The sequence below is a fragment of the Balaenoptera ricei genome, chromosome 1 (assembly GCF_028023285.1).
Source record: "Balaenoptera ricei isolate mBalRic1 chromosome 1, mBalRic1.hap2, whole genome shotgun sequence".
Lineage (NCBI taxonomy): Eukaryota > Metazoa > Chordata > Mammalia > Artiodactyla > Balaenopteridae > Balaenoptera > Balaenoptera ricei.
The window spans coordinates 83283583-83306589 of record NC_082639.1 but is presented as its reverse complement, the minus strand read 5'-3'; the positions used below and the strand labels follow the sequence as shown (position 1 = coordinate 83306589).

The 23007-nt window shown below is 34.6% G+C and overlaps 1 protein-coding gene across 4 annotated transcripts in view; it reads right to left on the bottom strand.

Annotated features, from left to right (window-relative positions):
- Positions 1–23007, bottom strand: part of ABCD3 (ATP binding cassette subfamily D member 3) — an 89215-nt gene that overhangs the window by 29270 nt on the left and 36938 nt on the right. For 3 of the 4 annotated variants that reach the window (XM_059926592.1, XM_059926602.1, XM_059926609.1), the window contains 8 exons: positions 22002–22100; positions 18272–18360; positions 11055–11124; positions 9557–9654; positions 9076–9199; positions 6828–6884; positions 4734–4876; positions 1980–2049 (listed from right to left, as the gene is read on the bottom strand). In XM_059926592.1, coding sequence (XP_059782575.1) covers positions 1980–2049; positions 4734–4876; positions 6828–6884; positions 9076–9199; positions 9557–9654; positions 11055–11124; positions 18272–18360; positions 22002–22100 — 750 coding nt within the window. Of the gene's footprint in view, positions 1–1979; positions 2050–4733; positions 4877–6827; positions 6885–9075; positions 9200–9556; positions 9655–11054; positions 11125–12581; positions 12652–18271; positions 18361–22001; positions 22101–23007 lie in introns of all 4 variants that reach the window. The other variant, XM_059926596.1, reaches the window with a different exon arrangement.

The following is a 23007-nucleotide window of genomic DNA, read 5'->3' as shown; positions in this document are numbered from 1 at the left end:
GTCAGATACATACATGTTAAAATTGATCAATAATCAAAACAAAAAGAACAGAAAGATGAGCTAATTTAGGTGAAACACCAGCTGTCTGGAAATAGCACTCAATGCTTTGCCTTAGTTGGAAACCTCTGGCCTGTGCTTTCTCTAAGAATTATATTACACTCAATTTGAACCAAGCGCTAATGATGGTGCACAGCCCGAGTCTGTAGCTTTAATCTCAGCATGCATTATCTCAAAATTACAAGTCTAAAAAAGTATTTTATTCTGCATTTTTAATGTTCTTGACTTTTCCATCTATCATATTACTCAAGGCCCTGCATGATCCGGCACTGGTCTCTATCTTAAACCTCATCTGCTTCTACTTTGCTCTTTCTCACTGAGCTCCAGAAATAGTGGTTCCTCAAACATGCTTCTGCCTTAAGGCTTTCCTCCTGCTGTTCCCTCTGCCAGGATTACTGTCTTCCTAGATATTTATATCCTGTGACTAACTCCCTTACTTCATATGGGTTTCTGATAAAATGTCACCTCTTCAAGAAAGACCTTCTTGCCATCCCCTACCTAAAATAGCTAGGCAACAGCCCCCATCATACTCTACCACTTTATTCCATTTTATTTTTGGTCACAAAATTCACTACAACCTGAAATCATATATTGTAAAATATTCAGTTGTTTACTTGTTTATTGTCTCCCCCACTAAAACATGGATTTCCTGAGTACAGGGTAGCTTGCTCTTAATATCTTCTGTAAAAGAACAATGGCTGGAACATGTATTCAATGAATGACAGATGTTACATACTGAGCTCAATGCTGGAGATACAACAATGAATAAAGCAGACAAGGTCCCTGAGCTCATGGAATTCACATACTAATGAAAGAGACAAACTAGTAAACAAACAAGATAATTATAAATCGCAATGTATGCTTTTAAGGAAACAGATCATTAAAATGGGAAAATAACTGGTGGAGGCCATCAGAGAAGACAAGGCCTCAAAAAGGTGTTAACTTCTGGGCTGAAATCTAAAGGATAAGCATGGGCAAGCCATGTGAAGAGCGAACTAGTTAACAGCAGTCCCCTAGAAAATTACCTTAAATGCATTTTATCAGTGAATACTATCAAAGTTCAGTCATGTTAAATATAAAAAAGGCAAAAATTCAATTTCTGAAATAATTTCAAATAACTTCTTTAACCTTTAAAAATCACCTCAAATATATATTTAATTTCAAAAACTTCCACTAAAATGTAAGCTCCTTAAAGGGAGGATGTGGCCCATCACACATACCACTGTTATCACACTAATCACCTGGACAAGCACAGACACCTAGATGGTGCTCCGTATCTTTTGAATGAATAATCAATAAAATTAATTAAATTCAAATTTTCCAAGCGGCAAGTAAATAAAAACCAAGGTATAGTTTTCATAAGAAACAACATTTATATTCTAAATCAAGGGTCAGCAAACTATGGCCCACAGTTCAAATCCAGCCTGTCACTTATTTTTGTAAATAAAGTTTTATTAGAACATAGCCACATCCATTCATTTACATATAGAATATGGCTACTCTTGAGTGGCAGAGTTGAACAGCTGCACCAGAGACCATATGGCCTGAAAAGCCTAAACTATACATGTATTATCTTGCCCATTACAGAAAATGTTTGCTGAACTGTGCTCACAGTATTTCCACGAATGCTACAGGAACAAATTCTTTCTGTAATAATCACTAAATTTATCACTAAATAAGACTCCTAAGTAACCGCTTTAAAAGTACAGACAATTATTTTAATAAAACCTACCCATTTTTATAGTTGGGCAGCTTAATACATTGATTTGATAGTTTTTAGGAAAAAACACAGTATAAAAATTCTTCATAATTAGTTATTTAAAAAATAAATATTTTAAAGATTAAAAGTATATGTATGTATCTTGGCAAAGGCCCCCAATTTCTTTTCCATAAACACATGAGCCTCCAACATGTTATCTTACCAGTTTTCGGAAGACTGAGTAGATTGTCTGCTTTTCTCTTTTATTTCCATTGTAAAAGGCAATTTCTTCACTATTAAAGAAAATAATTTAGCAATTAATTTTAATGTTACCTAAGCCTGAAAAATAACTGAAACACCGTATTTAATGACTGAATATTTGTATATAACTGGACATTTTGTGACTATGAGCTTATTGGGTACATCTCAAGCCACTATCTGTACCTAGCTCAACTGATCAGAGCACAGGAATACAAACCTGACTGGATCACAGACTGCACTACCGACATATGTTGCATATGCCACATATAGCCTGGCTGGAAAAGATGTGCTGGGTTAATTCTCAGAAATGTGAATAAAGAAATAAGAAATATAATAAGAAATAAGAATTAAGAAGGAAATTGCCATGACATATAGGAAGGCAGGACTAGGACAGCCATTACTACAAACTGAGTACAGATCTAACCAGAAGGGAGAGGAGAAAACAACAGTTAGAAAAAAAATAAGGTAGTGATGCCATGACATACAGCCTTTAAAAGACAAAAGCAAACTAAGTCCTGCCCGCCTCACAGTGCCAGCTCCCAGGAGGCCTAGCTGAACAGTTGTTCTTATTCTTGGAACCCCAGCATAGCCTCACAACTCCTCTTTCTTTGAGCTGATTTGAATGGGTACAGAGGGGCCACAAGGATCTTAACTAGGAAAAAAGGGTCATTTTATGGATGAAGAAAGGTTAAATATAGTTAACTAAATTTGCAGAAGTCATGGAGCTGGCAAGTCAAATAGCTGAAATTATAACTCGTATCTGACACTGAAGTCTAGTTTTCCACTCTATTCAGTATAATGTAAACTCTCCCAGCAAAGTACCTCTTACAGCAGAGGAAAGTAAAGATTTACATAGGCATCTAGAAGGCACAGTTAAAACAGCCCTTAATAAACACCCAATATTTCTTTAAAGTCTCTTTTTTCCCTTAAAAATTTATGTGAGTTTTATATTCTAGTCCAAAATGTACCTGTATTTTTTTCCATCATAAAAACAAGGTAGCCCCTACCTCAACCCATTCAAGTAAAATTAACTTTCCATAAAGTTGCTTCGTGTTTGACCTGCCTTTCACAATTTCCTTTACACAATAATACAGGGCCCCAGGGTATCAGAATCCCAGTTTAACACAATTCTATACCTATAATTTCTTTTCTTACTTCCTTTTACCTCCTCTGCACATTTAAGTCAGTGGAGAAAGATGAGGTGATAATTCTACTTCTCCTGAACGTTTTAACCTAAACCTAAAACCTGAAAGAACAGAACATCCCAGAATACTGACAACTGCCTATCCAACATCTATTCTCTTCCATGTCCTTCTTCCTAAGAGAACCCCAATTTTCTTAAAGTTCTCTATCCTTTTCTATGCATCCAAATGGTTGAGGAACGGCCTCAACCCCACCCACAGGGGAAGAGTTCCCAACGGTCTAAGCCAATCACTTTGCTGTAATCGCTTTAGTGATAATTCTGGCCAATGAGATGTGAAAGAAAGTCTGTTGTGGGGCTTCTGGCAAAGTTTCCTTGCTCTCTCAGAGAGACAGCAGAAATGGCCTGTTTTTGCTTCTGGACTTTTTGCAGGGGAGGAGGGCTGGTGAGATCTAAAACTGCTTTTGCCATCTTGTGATCACAAAAAGAACTAGCCAGAGGAAAAGGGTAACATACAGAGGAGGACAGAGCCAAGAGAAGACCCAGACACCCCAATCATGCTGCGCCTGGAACTGCTCTATCTTTAAGAGTTTTTATGTGAAGTAGTAAATGTCTTTATTGTTGGAGCCATCTGAGTCAGGGTTTTCTGTTTCTTGCAATGGAAAGCATCCTAGCTGATACCATCTTTCATTCACTTGGCAGATCACCTCTCTACTCAACCTTCTATTCTTCTGTCTCCCTACAGCACAAAAACCCTATTTAGAACTGGTACTATTTTAGCAATCCAAGGAAATAAAGGAAGAGGGAACTGTTAAAAGAATAATTTCCTAAATAATTCTGTAATGCCAACAGGGTAGTAAATGAATATTAGGACCCTCAAAATGACTTAAGGTTGACAGATCATCAATATGCGAGAAAATGTATTGAGCACTTGCTACATATTAAAAACAGTGCTGGAAACTTTATATATATTTCATATTTAATCCTCATGACAACCCTATATTATCTACCTAGCATAAACAAGAAAAGTGAGGCTATAAATAACTTGCCAAAAGTCATATATAACTGATAAGTGGAGAAGGTAGATTTTGAAACTAGTCAGGCTGGCTCCAACACCCAATACTTCTTCCTTCTTTGGATTTTTAAACTGTCTGGAAAATAGGTAGAGACACATGCAGTGAGACTGAATTAACTTTGAGTATTCCAAATATAGTATCAAACAAAAAATATTTGTGGATAAATTGAGACAAAATCTTCTTTGAAGAAGTAAATTTGAATTTAAATTGTTTTTTGACTTTAAAGTGCAATTAACAGAAAATTAGTCAATAGAAGACATGAAGAGGTTAAATCAGGGATACTAAACAGTTAACAAGAAAAAGGGTTAGAAACGTAGAGGATTACTACTTTATAAAACCGATATCCTTCATAATGTATATTTTCAAAAGAAGTAAATACACACAGACATAATTTCAGTAACAGTGTTACTAGACTTTTTGGAGTCAGCTTACAGGACTTCAATATCCATACAAAGGAATTTTTAGTACAGCCAAATACATTTAATACATTTGTACACACCTGTTTGTGATGAGCCGAGAATTAACGTATCTATACTCTCCTTCAAGCTTTTGCTCAGTTATTGTCATCTTACCAATGGGTCTTCTAATTCGAGTTAGGAATAGCCCAGAAACAAGCAAGTAGGCCATCATGCTTGCTGGGCCCTGTTATTATCGGGAGAGAAAGATATACAAAGGTCAAGGATATAATAAATTCACTGAATGCAACACACACAATTTATTATAATTAACTCCAGTTACTTTGAGAGAAATTACTCTTTTGACTACTTTTTTCCCTTAATTGTTTCTTTTCTGAGAAATTACACACTGGGTCTTCTTTGTTTTTACTACTCATCTACTCCTCCTCCCACCACTCTTTCCCCAGCTCTCCCAAATTTGCTCACGTAAAAACTCCTAATTGCAGTCCTCACTCTTTCTTTTACAGCACCTAAAACTCTTCTGATGGAACTCTTCTGGATACTCTCTTAATTCCACAATAACTCGAAAACCTCTTTTTCGCCTTCTCTTTGAATGTTAATACTCCCTGAGGTTTCCTTTTTCACTCCCTTCTCCTCCCAAATTTATACCTCTAATCCCATCACTCTTAAGAACCCAAGATGTTATTTCCAAATACTTACTGTACATCTGAAGCTTACTACTCTGTAGAACCTCAGGCTCAATTCCCCCAAATGAGCTCAATCTGCCTTTCCCTTCTCCTGCATCTTGCTTCTAGCTGCCGTACTTTCTAATGTGGTAAAGTATCTCATCACACATTGACCCTTCTAAGAGAGAAGCTTCAAGCTTGCCTTTCCAAGCTCATCGAAGGTACTTCCCTCATTCCCATATATATCCTATGTTCTGCCATACTGAAATAACTGTTTCCTGAACATGCCATTCAATGAAGTTGTTCTTATGCCTGGCAAGCCTGACATGTCTAATGGAGGCCTACTCATCATCCTCAAAGCAGCGCAAATATCACCTCCAATTCTTCTGGACAATCAATACATTTCCACACTTCCATTACTGGGCTTATCACTCTGCATTACAATTGTTTGAATATCTACCCTTTCACCAGACCATAATCCCTCTTCAGTAGGAACTGTGTCTTACTCATCTTTTCATTCAGACAGTGTGTATGGAATATAGTGTATATTATTTTTAAATTCAATATGATTGATTCAATGCATTTCAACAATTATTAGAAGTATGGGCAAAAGAGATAACTAAAACATAGTTTCTACCTAAGAAATACAAAATCAGAAAATAAGAACACATGGAGATATATTTAAATATAAATATAATACTTAAGTATTATAAACATGTAATAAGTACCATCAAAATATTACAATATACCGATAAGAGGCATTAAGCCTATTCACTTGTTTACAGTAAAAACACGTTTTAAGAATGATTAAACCTGGCTTATGGGATATCAAAAGGTTAGGAAGATAGACAAGAAAATTAAAATAAAAAACTGCTTTCCCCAATGTTTTGGAACAAAAATCACTACATAAATTATTTATTAATCAACTACAGAAAGTATATACATACACATGTACATATATACATAAAACAACCACACTATTATATGATTGTTATAAATATATAACAATAATACTACATATTAAATGACTAAAGTTAGACTTCAACGAGAATACTCAGAACATAAAGGTCATTCTTACTAACACAAATGTCAGAGAGACACCTAATAAGGCTCATGGGATAGTCAACCATTTATATTATTATAAAATATTCTTGAAACTGTTATGGCCACTCTAAAAGTATTTAAACATCCAAATTTCATAGTAAAATAGCTGTCTCCAAATTTCTTTTTAGACATTACTTTGCAATAATAAATACATGTATGTTCAATGTTTAAGCACTTCTGGTGATTAAAGCCACAAAAATTTTCCAAGTGTCTGGCTTAAGGAAAATTAAAAAGCTAAATTAGAAAACTTTAAAAATCTCTAGTACGGTATTATTTTATAACCAGACTTTATTAGGTATACTTGTAAAAAATACATTCTTTGAGATACATAAAAATTCTTACAAACCATCCAGCTATTCACAGCACAGTACTGTAGCCATTTAAAAGACAGAATAAAAGTAAACTTACCTGAGCTCCTATTGCACTCGTTAACTTGAAGATATACAAAACTATGTCTAAAAACGGCTGTAAAATAAACATCAGAAGGTTCAGAATTAAAAAGAACTAGATTGCCTAGACTGATAGCTAATAAACATGTTAAATACAAAATGCTATTTGACATTTAACACATAATTGTCAACATGCAGAGTTCCCACTATGTATAATGTACTGTAACAGTATGCAGCTCAATGAATACATAAAAGACACAGTTCTTACTCTCAAGAAACTCAAAATGGAGACAGCCTGACCAATGTCTACTGACCATCAACTGGAAAAGTATTTACCACTTTCCATCAACTATGGTAGCTCTACTGTGATAATTAACCATTACTTACTTAGCAATTTCTCAATGTAGTATAAAGACACTGAATAAAATGACCTGAGCTTTAACCCCAAATCTACTAACAGCTTTTCTGGTTTCTATATATCTTCACCTGAAAAATGAGAGACTCTTTCTGCTCTTAACGTTGTCTGATTTTATCACAACATCTATATGTTGAAATATGGTGAGTGAGCTTATGAATCTAATTTTCTGACCTAAAACTCAAGCTCCTAGAACTAATACATTAATGTACTGCTCCTCACACAGAGACAACTCAACTGACATACCAAAAGTTGTACATATTTTGAACTGTTTTTCAAGAAACCCAAACTGTGTTCATTTACTTTAAGTCCAAAGCCACCCCTTTCTACTATGTTAGGATAGGTGGCTTGGTTTATTAATTGGCTTGTACTAAGATGAACCTTTTCTTTCCTATGAATTATCAAGAAGTTAGATATATTTAGACATATACTTAGATATATAAAATTCAAGCACACTTAAGTTACTGACAAAAATAATGACTCAATTTAAGTCAGAGTTCAAACAATGAGATATTTTATAAAGTAAATATACTATAGTATATAGCACCACTATAATCAATTAATTTGATAATATTTTTCTTGACTGCAGCTGTGACAAGTCCTGAGCTATGGACTTACTCAAGTGCCAAGATGTAATAAAGAATACACAACAATGTCTACAGAATTACATGAAAAATATCATATACAGCACCTCCCCCTTACACACACACAGAGAACAAACTAAAATGTGGTGATGGGCGGAGGGAAAAAAGCAGCTGAATTACTGAACAATTTGCAGCTGTCTGAGTTTCTAGAGTTTGGATCAGTAAAGACTTAAAGAGAGCTAAATAAAGAACAAAGTTTGGCATGAAGTGAAAAGGTATCCTAGCAGTGGGCCTATCAAGAGGGGTGAAGTTCTTATGGATACATATCGCTTTTCTTAGAACTGCCTATCCTCCTTCCATCCACATGGTTGAAATGGGAGCATTCCTATTCTTACAATGTGACCCAGCTCCTTGTAGTATATAGTTTTTTGTCTCAAGACTGGATATTTGGATCAATTGTGGTCAGAGGCAAGATACTACAAATGGTCCAGTTTAAGACAAGCTCCGACCACAAACCAAGAGCAGTCATGTGGATTGGATGGGAAATGGGGCATCTAAGATGAAGGGTGGGGGGGGAAATGCTGGGCAGACAGTCTTATAGATGCCCTCTACATGTGCTAGCCAACGCAGTAGGTAATGGCAAAGAAAATGGCTTAATGAGAAGACCACAGCAAAAACTGTAAGGGTGGTGAGATAAGAAGAGGAAGTAAGAGCTGACATAATCAGCAGGAAAAAAACTAGTTAAGGTCAGAGTCAAAAGCTTTGGCAATATTCTGGAAAGGGGGGAAAAACAGTAATTAGAAAAAACTGAAATGTACTAATATCTTGTGAAAATTTTTTGACTATTACTTAAATGATCTATTAGAGATACTGAAGCAGAGAATTGGGCAGGAATATGTTCTAGCCTAGGGTTATGAATGTGGGATTAAAAATAAATTGACCATGAATTTCTAACAACTGCCAGAAATAAGTACACAGGTCAAGAGATAAAAATCCAAGTTTCTGTTGTTTTACTGAAATCAGCCTGCAAAGTTCTTATAAAATCTTTATAAGACACTAAATTCTCAGTTCTTAGCCAAAGCACCTCACACCAATAATATAAAAAATTAAGTAACCGTAGTTAAAACTATTATAAACAACTCTATAATTTTCTTATAAAAGCATTAAATACTTATATGCTGCTGTCATGTGCATCAAATCAATTCCATATAAATTTGCTTAGATTCAAAAATAAGCAAATTAACAACAATAAAAATAGAAAAACTTACCTTACTAAGATTTGAATACAGATCAACTACACTGTTACAAAACTTTTCTACATCTTGTGTAAGCAGCTGGTCTGGATTAGCTATTCTGTTGTCCAGATTTCCCATTTTATAATATGTGAAAGTTCTAAAATAACAATAAGAAGATGACTTTAAAACAAATGATTTTAAAAACAAAAAAATTCACATTATACTATGTAGTGCAAATTCATAGAAACAGAAAAATCTGGAGCTGGAAGAGGCCCTAAAGATTGTCTTAATTTATTTTAGAGATGCAGATGCAAGTCTGGTGAAGGATCACTGGCCAATTAATGGAAGAGCCAGGATTAGATTCCAAATAGCTGATGTCTTTCCCTATATGCTTCTGGGTCTAAGAGCAATCCTCTTGAAAAACATATCAAATAAAAAAGAAAAACTTCTACTTCTCAGTATCATAAGTATTATTGTTTAAGTATTTTTAATATAAAAATAGGTTATCACTTACTGGAGATACTCCTCATAGAGGTACTTAGTTAGTCTTACTCGGAAGCACAGTTTGAGCTCATTTAACCCAAACTTCAAGAAGTTATTAACCAGAGAAATCTAAAACAAACAAACACATATTATTGGTTTTGCTTCATTTCTACTTACTAAATTATAATTTATTTCCCTATCATTGATTTTGTCTCCAAATCCTATAGATTTTTTATAACTGATAGTACAAATTGATATAATTCAGTTCTGTTTTACTTAACATTTCCAAAGACACAAAGTGAACATGCTAAATCAAATGCAATTAGCTATATTACCCTTTACTTGGAAATTAATTTTAGAATATATTAATATTATTAATTATGAGAAGCACCTTGTTACCTTTTTTTTGGGGGGCGGGGGGGGAGATATAAACAAGCCAAAGAGCAAATCTGTCACCTTTCTATCCAGTGTAAAGAACTTACTTTAGGAGTACTGACATTTATGCTTAGTATATCTTCTCTTTCCTGCTACCAGCACTACAACCCTAGACAACGGAACTCTATACCCACTGTATTTGCATTTGTTAAAAAAATTACTACAAGTTTTATACCAACTAATGCCATCTTCTAGATTATTTCTGGAGTCAACTGTACTACTCTTTTCCACCATTATATTAAAATTAATTCTTCCATAGTTCTGAGGTCACATTTATATAAAAATTTTCTCAAGAAAACACTGGTCTTCTTCTGAATCTCCATCTTTGATTGACATCAATGCTGCTTTTCTCAATTTTCTATTTTAAAAGGTCTTCCATGTATGTCTATCCTCAAGCTTTATTAAATCTGACATATGTTCTAATTAATTAAGTTGTATAATCAAGCTCCTCCCTTTTACTCCCACACATACAATACTAAAATTCTTATCATGCCGATAAAATAGAATAAAGATAAGACTCAAGCTAAGAAAATTACTTATGATTTGGACCACTTACGTTTATTTTTAGTAAATTTGGACAATAAATTCCAATTAAATTACATTACATTACATTAGTGGTTCGAGTTACTGTAACAGTTTATGGCCTACAGCAATGATTCTCACCCAGGATTTCTGTCCTCAGCTCACTGCCCCACAACCTCACCTTAGCCCCCCACAGGCCACTTGGCAATGTTTGGAGACACTGAAGACATTTTTTTTGTTGTCACAACTTGGGTAGGGGTACTACTTCCATCTAGTTGGATGTTACTAAATATTTGAGAAACCCTGGCCTAATGGTCAAAGAAAAAATCATCTACACTTGTATACACCTACATATGTATGCAAAGAGACTGATCCAAACATAATTCCTTTAAATTTTTCTATCTAGTGTAAAGGTTTGCGCACTGAAAAACTCCACTATAAGTTACAAAACTAAACTTGAAAAAACTTAGTATATAAATCTTCAAAGAACTTAATAAGTAAAAATCCTATAAGATTTCAGGAAGATGCAATTTTTTTCCCTATGTAAAAATTTTTAAAGAATTAACACTTACGAGAGGCATGGCAGCGATGAAGTTGAATAAGTACTTCTTGAAATCTTTTCTGCTACGACCAATGATACCACTGCAAACCACCACATGCAATGCATTAGTTGCAAAAGAAGCAATATGTAACACTAAGAAAACCTCTCTAAATTCTAAAACTATTTTTGGAAATTTTCATTGAATCAAATGAATCAATAAGAACAAAGATGCTAAAAACATTTTCTTACAAGAACATTAACTTTCGAAATTTTGTCATTTTAAACAGCTTGCTTGGAAATCACTCTACAAACGGCAAAATTAAATAAGAATGATAGCTAGTTCTTTCCTTCGTAAAAATGGTAATTAAACAGCAGGCTTATACTTAAGCAGTCACAAAAGGGGTTTTATATGATGAAACAATTAACAACTTTATAGACCCAGGAATGGATTACTGTGGATAAAACAAAGTACTATTTCTTTGTTTGCTTTTAAATATTTTAACATCCTGTCATTTGTATAACTAATGGCAAGGAGACAGACTAATGACAGATGAGCAAATTCTTACTATAAAGGGCCAAGAGCAACCATTTTAAGCTTTGTGGGCCATAAGGTCTCTGTTGCAACTACTCAATTCTGCTATTGTAAAGCTAAAACAGCTAAGAATGAGATTGACTGTGGTCCTAAGAAAATTTTACCAAAAAAGATGCAGTGGGATTTCAATGAAACCAGATCTTTTATCTAGTTTTAATCTATTTTAAATATTTATCTGCTTTTAAAATATCCACTAAGAACTTATTTAAAGGGTTCCACTACTTTTTTAAAAAGCTAGAAAGCCATTATATCATTTTAAGTAAAGGATCTCTGACTACCAAATGTCTGTGGTCTAGTGCAAAGATAATGTTAATATTCCCAGAAGTAAATTAACCATATTTTGAAAAACAATGCACTAAATGATTCAAACCTAGCTCTACACAAAAAAATGACTGGTATACATACTGATAAATAATTTGCTTTTTATGAGGGAGTAGATGAATAATGCCAAGTAATATGAACTGATCTTTTAGAGCAAAAAAGTTCCATGGTCAAATAAATTTGGGAAAACCTGAGTTAATGCTAACAAATGTCTTTACCAAAGGCCCTCTCAAAGCTCTAATGTATAATATGCATTGTAAAACTCTCTGAGAGGGCTTTGTAGCACTAGCATTTCCTCCATCATAGCTAAGATTCCAAAGAACATACTTTGGGAAATGTTACTCTAGACCGATAGAAAAATTAATAGTCCAATTTTGACATAGCTGCTAAAAAGTGTAAAAAAAAAATTTTTTTTAAAGCTGAACTAGAAAAAAGTTAAAATAGAGCCACATAAAAATGTTGTTTACAGCAATAAGAATATTAGAGACGAAAAGCAATTAAGTACAAAAGTTTAGAGGTTTAAATTAAAATTATTTGAACCAAACTTTACATAAAACCGAAGTGCTTTAGTGCTGCCCAAGCTGAGAAACACACAAGATTATCAAACTTTGGTAAAGCACATGCCATCATTCAGCAATGGTTTACCACTGGAGTAGCAGCTACAAATTTAAAAAATGGTTTCTTGAATAAAGCTTTATTTCTGCTTATTATTCCACTGCAAAAGAAAAATAATCATCAATAAAGTAATTTTAGAGTAGTCCCAATCATAGTTACTTCTAAAACATACAGGAATCTTAAGATAGTTTGGTAACTTTAAAATGCTACTTATAGCCAAGTGGTTAAAAATAAAATATATATTTATGATTACATACAGCAATATAGGGGAACAAACTTTGCCACCCCAAAATGTGTTTCTTTGGCATAAGGATTACTTTAGGCTGATTATTTTTAAGAAACAGAAGCCTCAGGAAGTCTTTCTTTTTGCCTCCCCCTTAGCTGCCTAAAGAATTTAGATAAAAGGGCCTGCTCCCAGAATAGAGCTATGACCAGAGATATCTGCAAAGCATATGGGCTAAAAGTGTGTGCGGGGAAAGTAGGCAGGACCTAGAGATCAGAGTCCACGCTGTGTCCCAGAGTCTCCACATGGCCCAGCAAACATTTGTTTACCAAACATTTGCTTTTCCATCTTCATGTGAATTGCCTTCCTCCCCTGTGAAGTCCCAAACCCCTACCCCCAACATCCTCTCTGTCGTTAGCTGAAGATGGTATTCAAGATGAGGGCTTCGGCTATTCTGGCGAGTTACTAAGTTCTCCTGGGTCTCTCCCATGTACACATGTTATTAAACTTTTGTTTGATTTTCTCCTGTTAATCTGTCTCATGCCCATTTAATTCTTAGACCAGCCAGAAGAACCTAGAAGGGCAGAGGGGATTTCCTTCCTCCCCAGCAGCAGCAACAAGATATGAAATATTACCTTCCATATCATAGAATTGCCAGTTTCTACCTTAAAGAAGGGGTCTGCCCTATTAAAATCTGCCCCATTCCAAAGTCATTAGTCACTGCTAACAAGTAAGCCTAAAAGATGTCAAGGATATTAAAATTAAGTACATTAAGGACCATAAAAAGTCTCTTTGTGACTCTATTTTAGCAGAAGAACATAAATCTAAACATACTTTGCAAGAGGCAAAATGGAAAAGACAAATAAAGTTTACAATGTAGCTTTAGTAGCAAGTTAGAGAAATGTGTTAATTTTTCAAATAAAACTGTTCTATATTATGAATTCACAATATTTTAAAACTTTTAATTTGACCAAATATCAAAAGATCTCATGCACAGCAGAAGCTCAAAAATTTTTATTCAGGAGAAAATAAACCATTAACTTTTGTTTTTGTTTTTTTTTGGGGGGAGCAGAGAAAGGCTTATTGCAGGGCCAAGCAAGGAGAACAGGTGGCTCGTGCTCAGAAAAACCCCAAACTCAACAATTAATTTTATTTATTTATTTATTTAGGCCACACTGTGCAGTATGTGGGATCTTCCCCGACCAGGGATCGAACTCATGCCCCCCACAGTGGAAGTGCACAGTCTTAACCACTGGACTGTCAAGAAAGTCCTCAACAATTAATTTTTAAATGACTGCTTCAGGGACTTCCCTGGTAGTGCAGTGGTTGAGAATCCGCCTGCCAATGCAGGGGACACGGGTTCGATCCCTGGTCCAGGAAGATGCCACATGCCGCGGAGCAGCTAAGTTCATGTGCCACAACTACTGAGCCTGTGCTCTAGAGCCTGCGAGCTATAACTATTGAGCCCACGCGCTGCAACTACTTAAGTCCGTGCACTCTAGGGCCTGCGTGCTGTAACTACTGAGCCCACTTGCTGCAACTACTGAAGCCCACACACCTAGAGCCTGTGCTCCACAACAAGAGAAGCCACCGCAATGAGAAGCCCACGCACCACAACAAAGAGTAGCCCCTGCTTGCCACAACTAGAGAAAGCCCACGCGCAGCAACAAAGACCTAATGCAGCCAATAAACAAACAAACAAACAAATAAATAAAATGACTGCTTCGGAATCGTGAATTTGGGTTAAGAGTATAAGGAAGCTCCTTGTACTATTCTTGCAGCTTTTCTGCAAGTTTAAATTATGTCAAAATAATATGTTTCTTAAAAACTCTTAAAATTTTTGTTTTTTTATTTTTTTCTACATCTCATAACTAAATTTTAAAGCTGAGTACCCAACAAGTTGATTACTCTAGTAGAATTATAAGTTGGCTCATGCTACATAATAACTTTCCTCTTATCCATCATTACCAATTAAATTAATGCACCACATACTGTCAGTGATGCATTTTCTCTAGAGCATTCAGTCTTTGAGAAAATTAAAATAAGCACCTATTTAATTAAAGTTGGAAATCCCTAGTTTAGAAAATTAAATATTATTCTTTTAGGTTACAAAAACATGAAATCACAAAATCTGACTAAAAGGGGAAAAACTTTTAAAAATAATCTTCTATACTATACCATGATTGTACAGGGTTCTTTATAGGTATCATGTGACTGACTGTACACAGATATCTAATATGATGATATTCACAGTGGATGTAACCTGTTATTTTTGTCACAGGTAATTAATAACACTACAGTTGGGGACCCTGTATTTTTATTAACAGATATGGCATTTAAATAGTAAGTAAAGCCATCAAAGGAAAAAAATACAAAATTCTATAATCATGTAAAAGGACATAAATGTCTCCTCTATATTAATTATACAAATGACTCAAATTACTTGTGCACAAAGCTCATAGAAAGAGAACTTAACAAAACTGATCCTGCTAAAGCTGATGTGCTAGCAGCAATGAACAAACACTTCAATTACACTCATGATTAACTTCTTAGAATTCGTTAGAGGATTCCTCACTGGGGCACAAACACACAAAACTGACCAGACTCCCCCTACAAATTCCCTTCAGGGAAACGAGACAATCAACAATCCCACAACTTGGCTTCTAGCAAGTTAAATATGAATACACAGCCAAGAGTGACTGCTTAAGGAAAGCTCTAAACTGAATGACAAAGATCAGAACAACAAAGGACACTGAAAGTCACAGACCTGAAAGAATGACTGCTACAAAAATGACATTCATACGAAAAGATAGCTCCTGGAAATAAAATTAAAACAAATAAAAATTCACTGGATGATAAAGTTAAAAGAAATCTCCTAGAATATAATATAAAATGTCAGAGATGTAAACAGTAGAGAAATTATAGTCAGAAGATCAGTCCAGGAAGTCCAACACTCAACTAAGATTCCAGAAAAAGTACAGAAAAAACTGGAGAGGAAGAACTTTTTTAAAAACACAAGAAAATTTCATTCTTCAGAATGAAGAATGAGTTTCTAGATTGAAAAGAGCCCACCTAGTGCCTAGCACAAACACAAGGAATGAAAAAAAAATTCACACCAACATTCAGTGAAATTCCCATAACACCAGCAATACAACATCAACAATAAAGAAATAATAAAAGCTTCCAAAGCAGGTAAAAGAAGATCTGCTGCTAAGGGCGGGCAATCAGCACAGGAATGGGACTCAACACCAAATGTGGAAGCTAGATCAGTAGTTTTTAACCTTGGCTGGGATCAAGGTTAGGATCACCTGGGATGCTTCAAAAAGTAATGATTGATTGAATCAGAATCTCTAGGGGTGGGCCCAGGCATTACTAGGTCTCAAAATTCCCCAGATGATTCTAATTATACTGCAGCCAAGGTTGAGAACCACAGAGCCCTATAGAAGACAACAGGGTGATGCTTTCCAAATCCTGAAAAAAAGTGATTTCCAATTTAGAATGAATAAATACAGCTAAATTATCAATCAAGTGTGATAGTAGAAGACTTTATCAGACCCACAAGGTCTCAAAATTTTACTTCCCTTGTAACCTCTTCTCAGAAAAAGACTGCATCTGCCAAAATGAGAAAGTAAACTGAGGAAGAGGAAGACAAAAGATCCAGAAAATAGGAGTTATTTAATGCAGGAAAGAAAGATGAAAAAAATTCCTAAGATCATGATGAAAGTAAATTCAAACATGACTGCTATTTAGTGAAGTTAAAGCACAATCAATCCTGATGAGAGCCGGAGGACAGAAAACTAACAAGAGGTATGGGGTGGGGTGGTAATAGATAAAAATCAGTAAGTTATCTAGGGTGTTTGACACATTACAATACTGAGATTTTATAGTGTTGTCAATAAGCTTGAGCTGAATTAGTAAGAAGTAGGCAAAAAATTAATGTACACAAAAACTTGCAATTTATAAATGCCAGGAAAAGAAGTTGTATATAAAAGAAACTACCAAAGAAGAGCATTTGGCTCAGCTGTAAACAAAAGTCAAAATCATGTAAACAATAAATTCTGATTTAACAAAAAACTGTGATATAACATTAAGAGAATGAGCACAGACATGGGTAGGAGTGTAAAAGAGCTAATTCTCATCTTCCAAAAGAGAAATAAATACACGCATAGTCTCTGAGACTGAAAAATCTAGAGACAGTAACATAAGTGTGTTACAATGAAATGCAGAGACAAAATAAGAGATGAAACAGTAAAAAGAACAGAAGACAACTGGCTCCAGGAATGACAGTTACGGGTGGGAGGAATGGGGCACAGAACTAATGTTTTTGTGATTAAGTCCTGTAAGGCTATTTGATATTAAACTATATTCATGTTTTACTTTTTAAGCTTTTCATATATTACTTTGATTAAAATAAAAAGGCATGGGACTGACCAAAGGATTCAGGGAGACCTGAATTGAATATTGACGTCTATACCATTTACACATATTCAGAGGCACGTGGTCAGGGCTTTAATCCTATGCAGATAACCTTCTTTGTTCTTCCAGAGAGATGAGTCAGAAAACCCCTGCATAAAGCATTCTGCCTCTCCTACAAATCCTCTAAGCCACACACAAATCAAAGATGTCAGAAAAGAACTTTCAAAATTTGGGAGCATTTAAAAATTTTAAGTACTGTCATTCAAACAGTTACGTTATATTAAGTACTTTAAGAAATTTTCTGATAAAATACTGCATGCCAGGAAACAAAATTCCAAGAAAAAATTTTTTACTGACATTCAAATTGGTATCGTGAGGAATAAATCCTTTATTAACAGATAAATGTTAATATCCCAACTGTTTTTTTGTAAATTCCAAATCGTCAATTGCAGTGATTAATATAATATGTACAAAGACTATAATGAAAAAATATATAAAGCACTAACTTCAGAAACTGAAGAAAATGTCTAAGAATTTTTTTTCTGTTTAATAAACATTCTCAATGTGATTCCCTGAAATGCTTTGATATTTTCCTCAAATTATCTCATTAATTTCAGACATCCAGCTTGGTGACTTTTTAAGTTCCCACTACAGCATTTATTATACTGCATATTAATTTTCTTTCTTTCTTTCTGTTTTTTGGCCGTGCCCCGGAGGCATGCAATATCTTAGTTCCCCAACCAGGGATCGGACCTGTGCCCGCTACAGTGGAAGAGTGGAGTCTTAACCACTGGACCACCAGGGAAGTCCCATAATTTTCTGTTTACTTGTCTCTGACCCTCTATAAACGGCCAGCTCTGCAGGGCTTGGTACAGGGTCTCTCCTGTTCACTCATGGGTACATCTCTATCACTGCCTGTGGCACAAGGGAGACAATAAATATCTAATAAGTAAATGAACAAAAAAGACATAATTTGACTGAAGTATTTATACCTAACTTAGAATCTATTTCTTGCCTAAAATAATACTTAAATATGACACAAATTAGTGTTTCATACATACAGGAGAAAGATGAAAAGTACCTTTCAATGAGTGTCCCGTTCTGAATCATCCAAACATCACAGTATGTTCGAGACACCAGCATAACAGCAATAAGTATCAAGTAACCTGTCTAAAATAAACCAGGTATAGTTAATTAAATGCATTTTAGAAAGTTAAAAGAAACATTACTTTGGTAAAGATTTTTGGTTTCTAAATTCAAAGCTTTATTCTAGCTTTAATGTAGTTGGCTGACATTCTACCTACAGGTTATTTTTAAATATAATTTTGAAAGAAGTTTAAAATATAATGTAAATGGAAAAGGCCTTATAGATCATTTAATCTAACTTTTTCATCCAGATTCAAAAGTGAATCCCAGGCAGGTCAAATGACTTGCCTTCATATAATTAGTCAATGACAGAAACCAGCAGTATAACTAGACTACCTAAATCACAGTGTATTGTGATTGTCCTATGTTTTTAATATACAACTCTAATAAAGAAAAATGACAACTACCAATATACAGTTAAGAACAAATACTGAAGCCTAAAATTTTGCTTAAATAGAATAAATTTGGTTCAGTTTGTTAGAAAAATCTCTAACAATACCCCTGCCCTTGCAGGGCTTTCAATTTAGTTATTAAGGCAAGATTTACACATAAAATGTAAAAAACCAGACCAGTGTAGGTAAGTATATTTACATCACTTCATGTGATAAGTGGCAGGATTGAAAGGTCTGAGGTAGCAAAAAAGGCTTATGACATTAGAAATACATTAAATAAACCAAGTAAAACAGAGGAGAAAATGAGGATTACGAGTAAAAAAAAAAGATGAAAGATTTAATGGAAAATAAAAAATAGATTAAAACCATATGAATTATGGTATTGCATATCCAGCAGAGCTTATAAAACTACTGCAAGCTTTTAGGCAGAACAAAATATTAAAAAGTGTTGTGTACAGAGCATTACTTAAGCAATGCTGGGCAAGATGGATCATCCTGCGGGAGAGGCTGAGTGGCTGGCTAGGAGTCAATTGTCTTTGTGTGGGATGAAAACCTACCCTCCAGCCTCCAACTGCAACACACACCCATTCAAAGGTGACCTTAAACTTCTAAATGGGGAAAATATAACAGCAGAATAGAAGCTAAAGTCATAGAAGAGGGTGTGTGGTAGGGGGAATGTTTGTTGGATAAGGTGTTTGATTTCAGAGTTATGGAATTGAGAGGCAAATGCATCTATGACTTTTGTAATTTTTGCAAAACAAATCTTGTTTTTTAAAAAAGGTGAAGGTACTGAAAATACATCCCTTAAGTGAAAGACAAGGCAGGGAGTCATAAACACGGAAGTAATAAATGAATCCATAAGAAAGAAGACAATGTCAAAGAAAGTCTACACGACTGAGTTGTGACAGCTGCTCCCCCAACGTTTGCCAGAGTTGTCCAGGAAGGAAAATACCATCTTCCTACCCTGTCCCACCATCTCGAAGTTAGGTATTAAACTGACAACAAAAGAACCTACTGATTTTAATAAATCCTATCTGTAGATGACACTTTAACGGTAATGCTAACTTTTAATTCAGACCTTAAGTACAGCCTCAATCCTAAATTAATCATTTGAGGAATAAAGGTGACATTAGACAAAGATAGTTTATTTTTTCCTTTATTTTATATACTTTGCTTAATTTTTTTCTTTAAATAAATATCAAGTTTACTTGTCTCATTTAGCAAAGTCTGCCGAACTTTGATTACTGACAGTCCTGAAATGCCTTTTTATGCAAAGGCTGTCCTCAGAATCACCATAATTCCATTACTGGGTTTGTAGAATATGTCAGAAACTAAAGATAGGCCTGATTTAGGCAGTCCCTCACCTTATGATACAGATGAACTTCCATATGTTCATATGTAGTATTTTTATTTATTTCATAAATTGATTAAATTAATCTCTCTATCTCTACCTCCAATTATCTGTGATTTCTACTGGAGTTTCTTTCACTTTCTTGAACCGGGGTTAAGCCCGGATTTTTATATCCCTCAAAGATCGTTCGTAAAATGGCTCTGTGGCATGGATATACCTTGACAGAACTGGAAGGTTGGCCAAGTTAGGCCCATCTACCTTCTTACTAACTCCCAGAGATCTATTCAATGTCTCACATTCATTTCATATTCAGCAAACCTCTGCTAAAAGGTTAAATGAACATTAAGCTGTTAACTGATAAGGGGGGGTAATACAAAAAATCTTTCCAGAGAAGAAGCTTGTATTTTAAATAAAGATTCTTCAAAGTCAGGTAGATTGTAGAATGAGAAAACAATTAATTATATCCAGAGAGTCACGGGACGCCTTCACAAAGAATATAAAGAGCATTAAGCTGTTTTTTAAACATATTTGTTTTTGTTGGGGGTGTTGTCACAAACATGGTGTCATGAAAGTACGAGGGAACAAGTCCTCGCTACAAAACAGCAAAGAACCTTCCAAGTAGATGGTATGGAAAGGAAGGGCAAAGTCACGTTGTGATTTACACTATAGGAGAAAAGAAGCCAAGTGTTCTTATTAGGGTTTTAGAAAGAAGACTAGTTAGAAAAGGAGAAGACCAATTAAGAGATTATAATAATCCAAGCAAGTGAGAACAGTAAAAATGGAAAGTAAGGGACTAATCGAAGAGAAACTCAAGGATGCTTGGAAAAAACATTTAAAATATAAGGGACGAAGCAGATTTAAAAAGTGCATTTTCCAATTTTTCTTCAAGAAACACATAGGATCTCTATCTAATTAGAAAAAAACCAAATGTTATTAAATTATTTTTTAGAGTCTGTTAAGGGCAGAGTCAACAAGACATGACGCTGAAGTGAGGGGAAGGAGAGCAAGTCCAGTGTGATGGAGGAATGTGCCTTTTCTTTGAGAATTATAGTGCTTTTGGAATGTCTTATCCTTTTCCTGCTATCAATAGATTACAAGGCTAATGCTTTTTAAAATTTGAACAGTGGGAAACAATTATGTTTGAAGAAGACAAACTTGGCAGAAAAGATTTAAAAAGGAGAGATTCTTTGAAATGAGACTAATTAAAGAACACTGTAATATCTAGGTAAGAATATTTAGAAAGAAAAATTAGCAGATACCAGTGACTGAAAGGATGAGAGGTAGGTATGGGGAGGAGAAAGAGTCAACGGTGATAGTATTTCTAGTTGTACAAAAGGAGAACACTGAGGTAATTAAAGATGGAGAACACAGCATTATTTTATTTTTTAATCATTAAAATACTTAATAAATCATGACAAAGATAATCTCGACAAAAGAGCAAATGAAAGAATAGTAAAACTTTATTCTTACAACCAGTTCACTTTCTGAAAATACTTGAAGAACTCAGGTATCTTAAAAACATATTTAATCAAATATGAAGAAGCAACTCTCAAACATATTCCACATCAATGCTACTTGTTAACATCTCAACGTAATAAAAAGGTCTTTCTAAATTTAATCTCGTTTTCATTATATTATAATAAAGCAACACCATTTAGGTTGACTGTACTGAAGTACTCTAGTATTTCACATAAAATATAATAAAATAGTATTTCATAAACAAGAGAAAATCATTTAAAAACTGGTGCTGAACAACAAGGGTACTTGCATGACAGGCAATGATTCAGACAAAAATTTAGTCTTCATTACCTACAGAGGAGACACTTGACCTGTAGTAGAACAAAGACTTTATAATTCTATTGTTCTGATCTCACATAAGCTTTAAAGTTGAACACTTAACATTATTGTTTCATAAGACTTACCTCTTTACAAAATGCTCTAGGGACCATGATTTTCAGAATTCGTGTGAGCCTTGAAAAAAACACCTTGTCCACCACAGCTCGTTCTTTTTTCCCCTCTTTCTACATTAAAAAAAAAAAGAAAAAAAGAAAGAAAGCTTTTAAAATAGTTATAACAAATAAGATTAAAGAACCATGTTTCATCTAAGGCAACATAAACAACTATTAAGATGGATACTGCATTTGAAGAACATAGTCCTGTACTGCTCTTCATATTCAAACGTGCTTTCAAGAAACTAAGATGTTACCAAAAACTGAATAAGGAAGTGAGAACTTCCTTTCAGAAGTGAAGCTGCAGAAATATCTGGTAAAAGAACACTGCAAACAGAAGAAACAGCAAATGCCAAATACCAAGGTAAAAGCTCGTTTAACAACAAAATGGCCAATCTGGCTGGAGCTGTGAGCAAGAGAAAGTAGTAGAAGATGAGGTCAGAGGACAGCTAAGAAATGGCCATTATCCATTATCCATATCATTACTGTTTGTTCATCATCCACTTCCTTATTAACAACAGAATTTTTTTAAAATCCTGAACAGGAATTTTCCTGCTATCAATTACAGGAAACTTTTGGATTCCTAGATTTATCATTTAACATTTCTAATATGCACTCTTCCTTACAAATTCAAAGACAGACAAGGTTCCCTCACTCATACAGTTCACATTCTAGCAGGGGAAACCCAGATAAAAATAAACCAATAAATAAATTGTTACAGATAGACTAGGCAGGGTCAAGAGAAAAAGAATGATCCAGAAAAGTATGAGAAGAAAGGTTTCTTTGGGGGAGGGTAGTAAAGCACAGGGAACACCAAGCACAAAACCCAGTTCAAGAATAAAATTGGTATGCACACTGAACAGCAAGATAACAGCGCTGCTAGAGCAGAGGGGACAAAAGGAGAGAAGCTGAAGAGATGGGTATGACCTATAAAAAACAGCCCTGAAGCCATAGAAGGATTTAGAGTTTACTGTCAGTG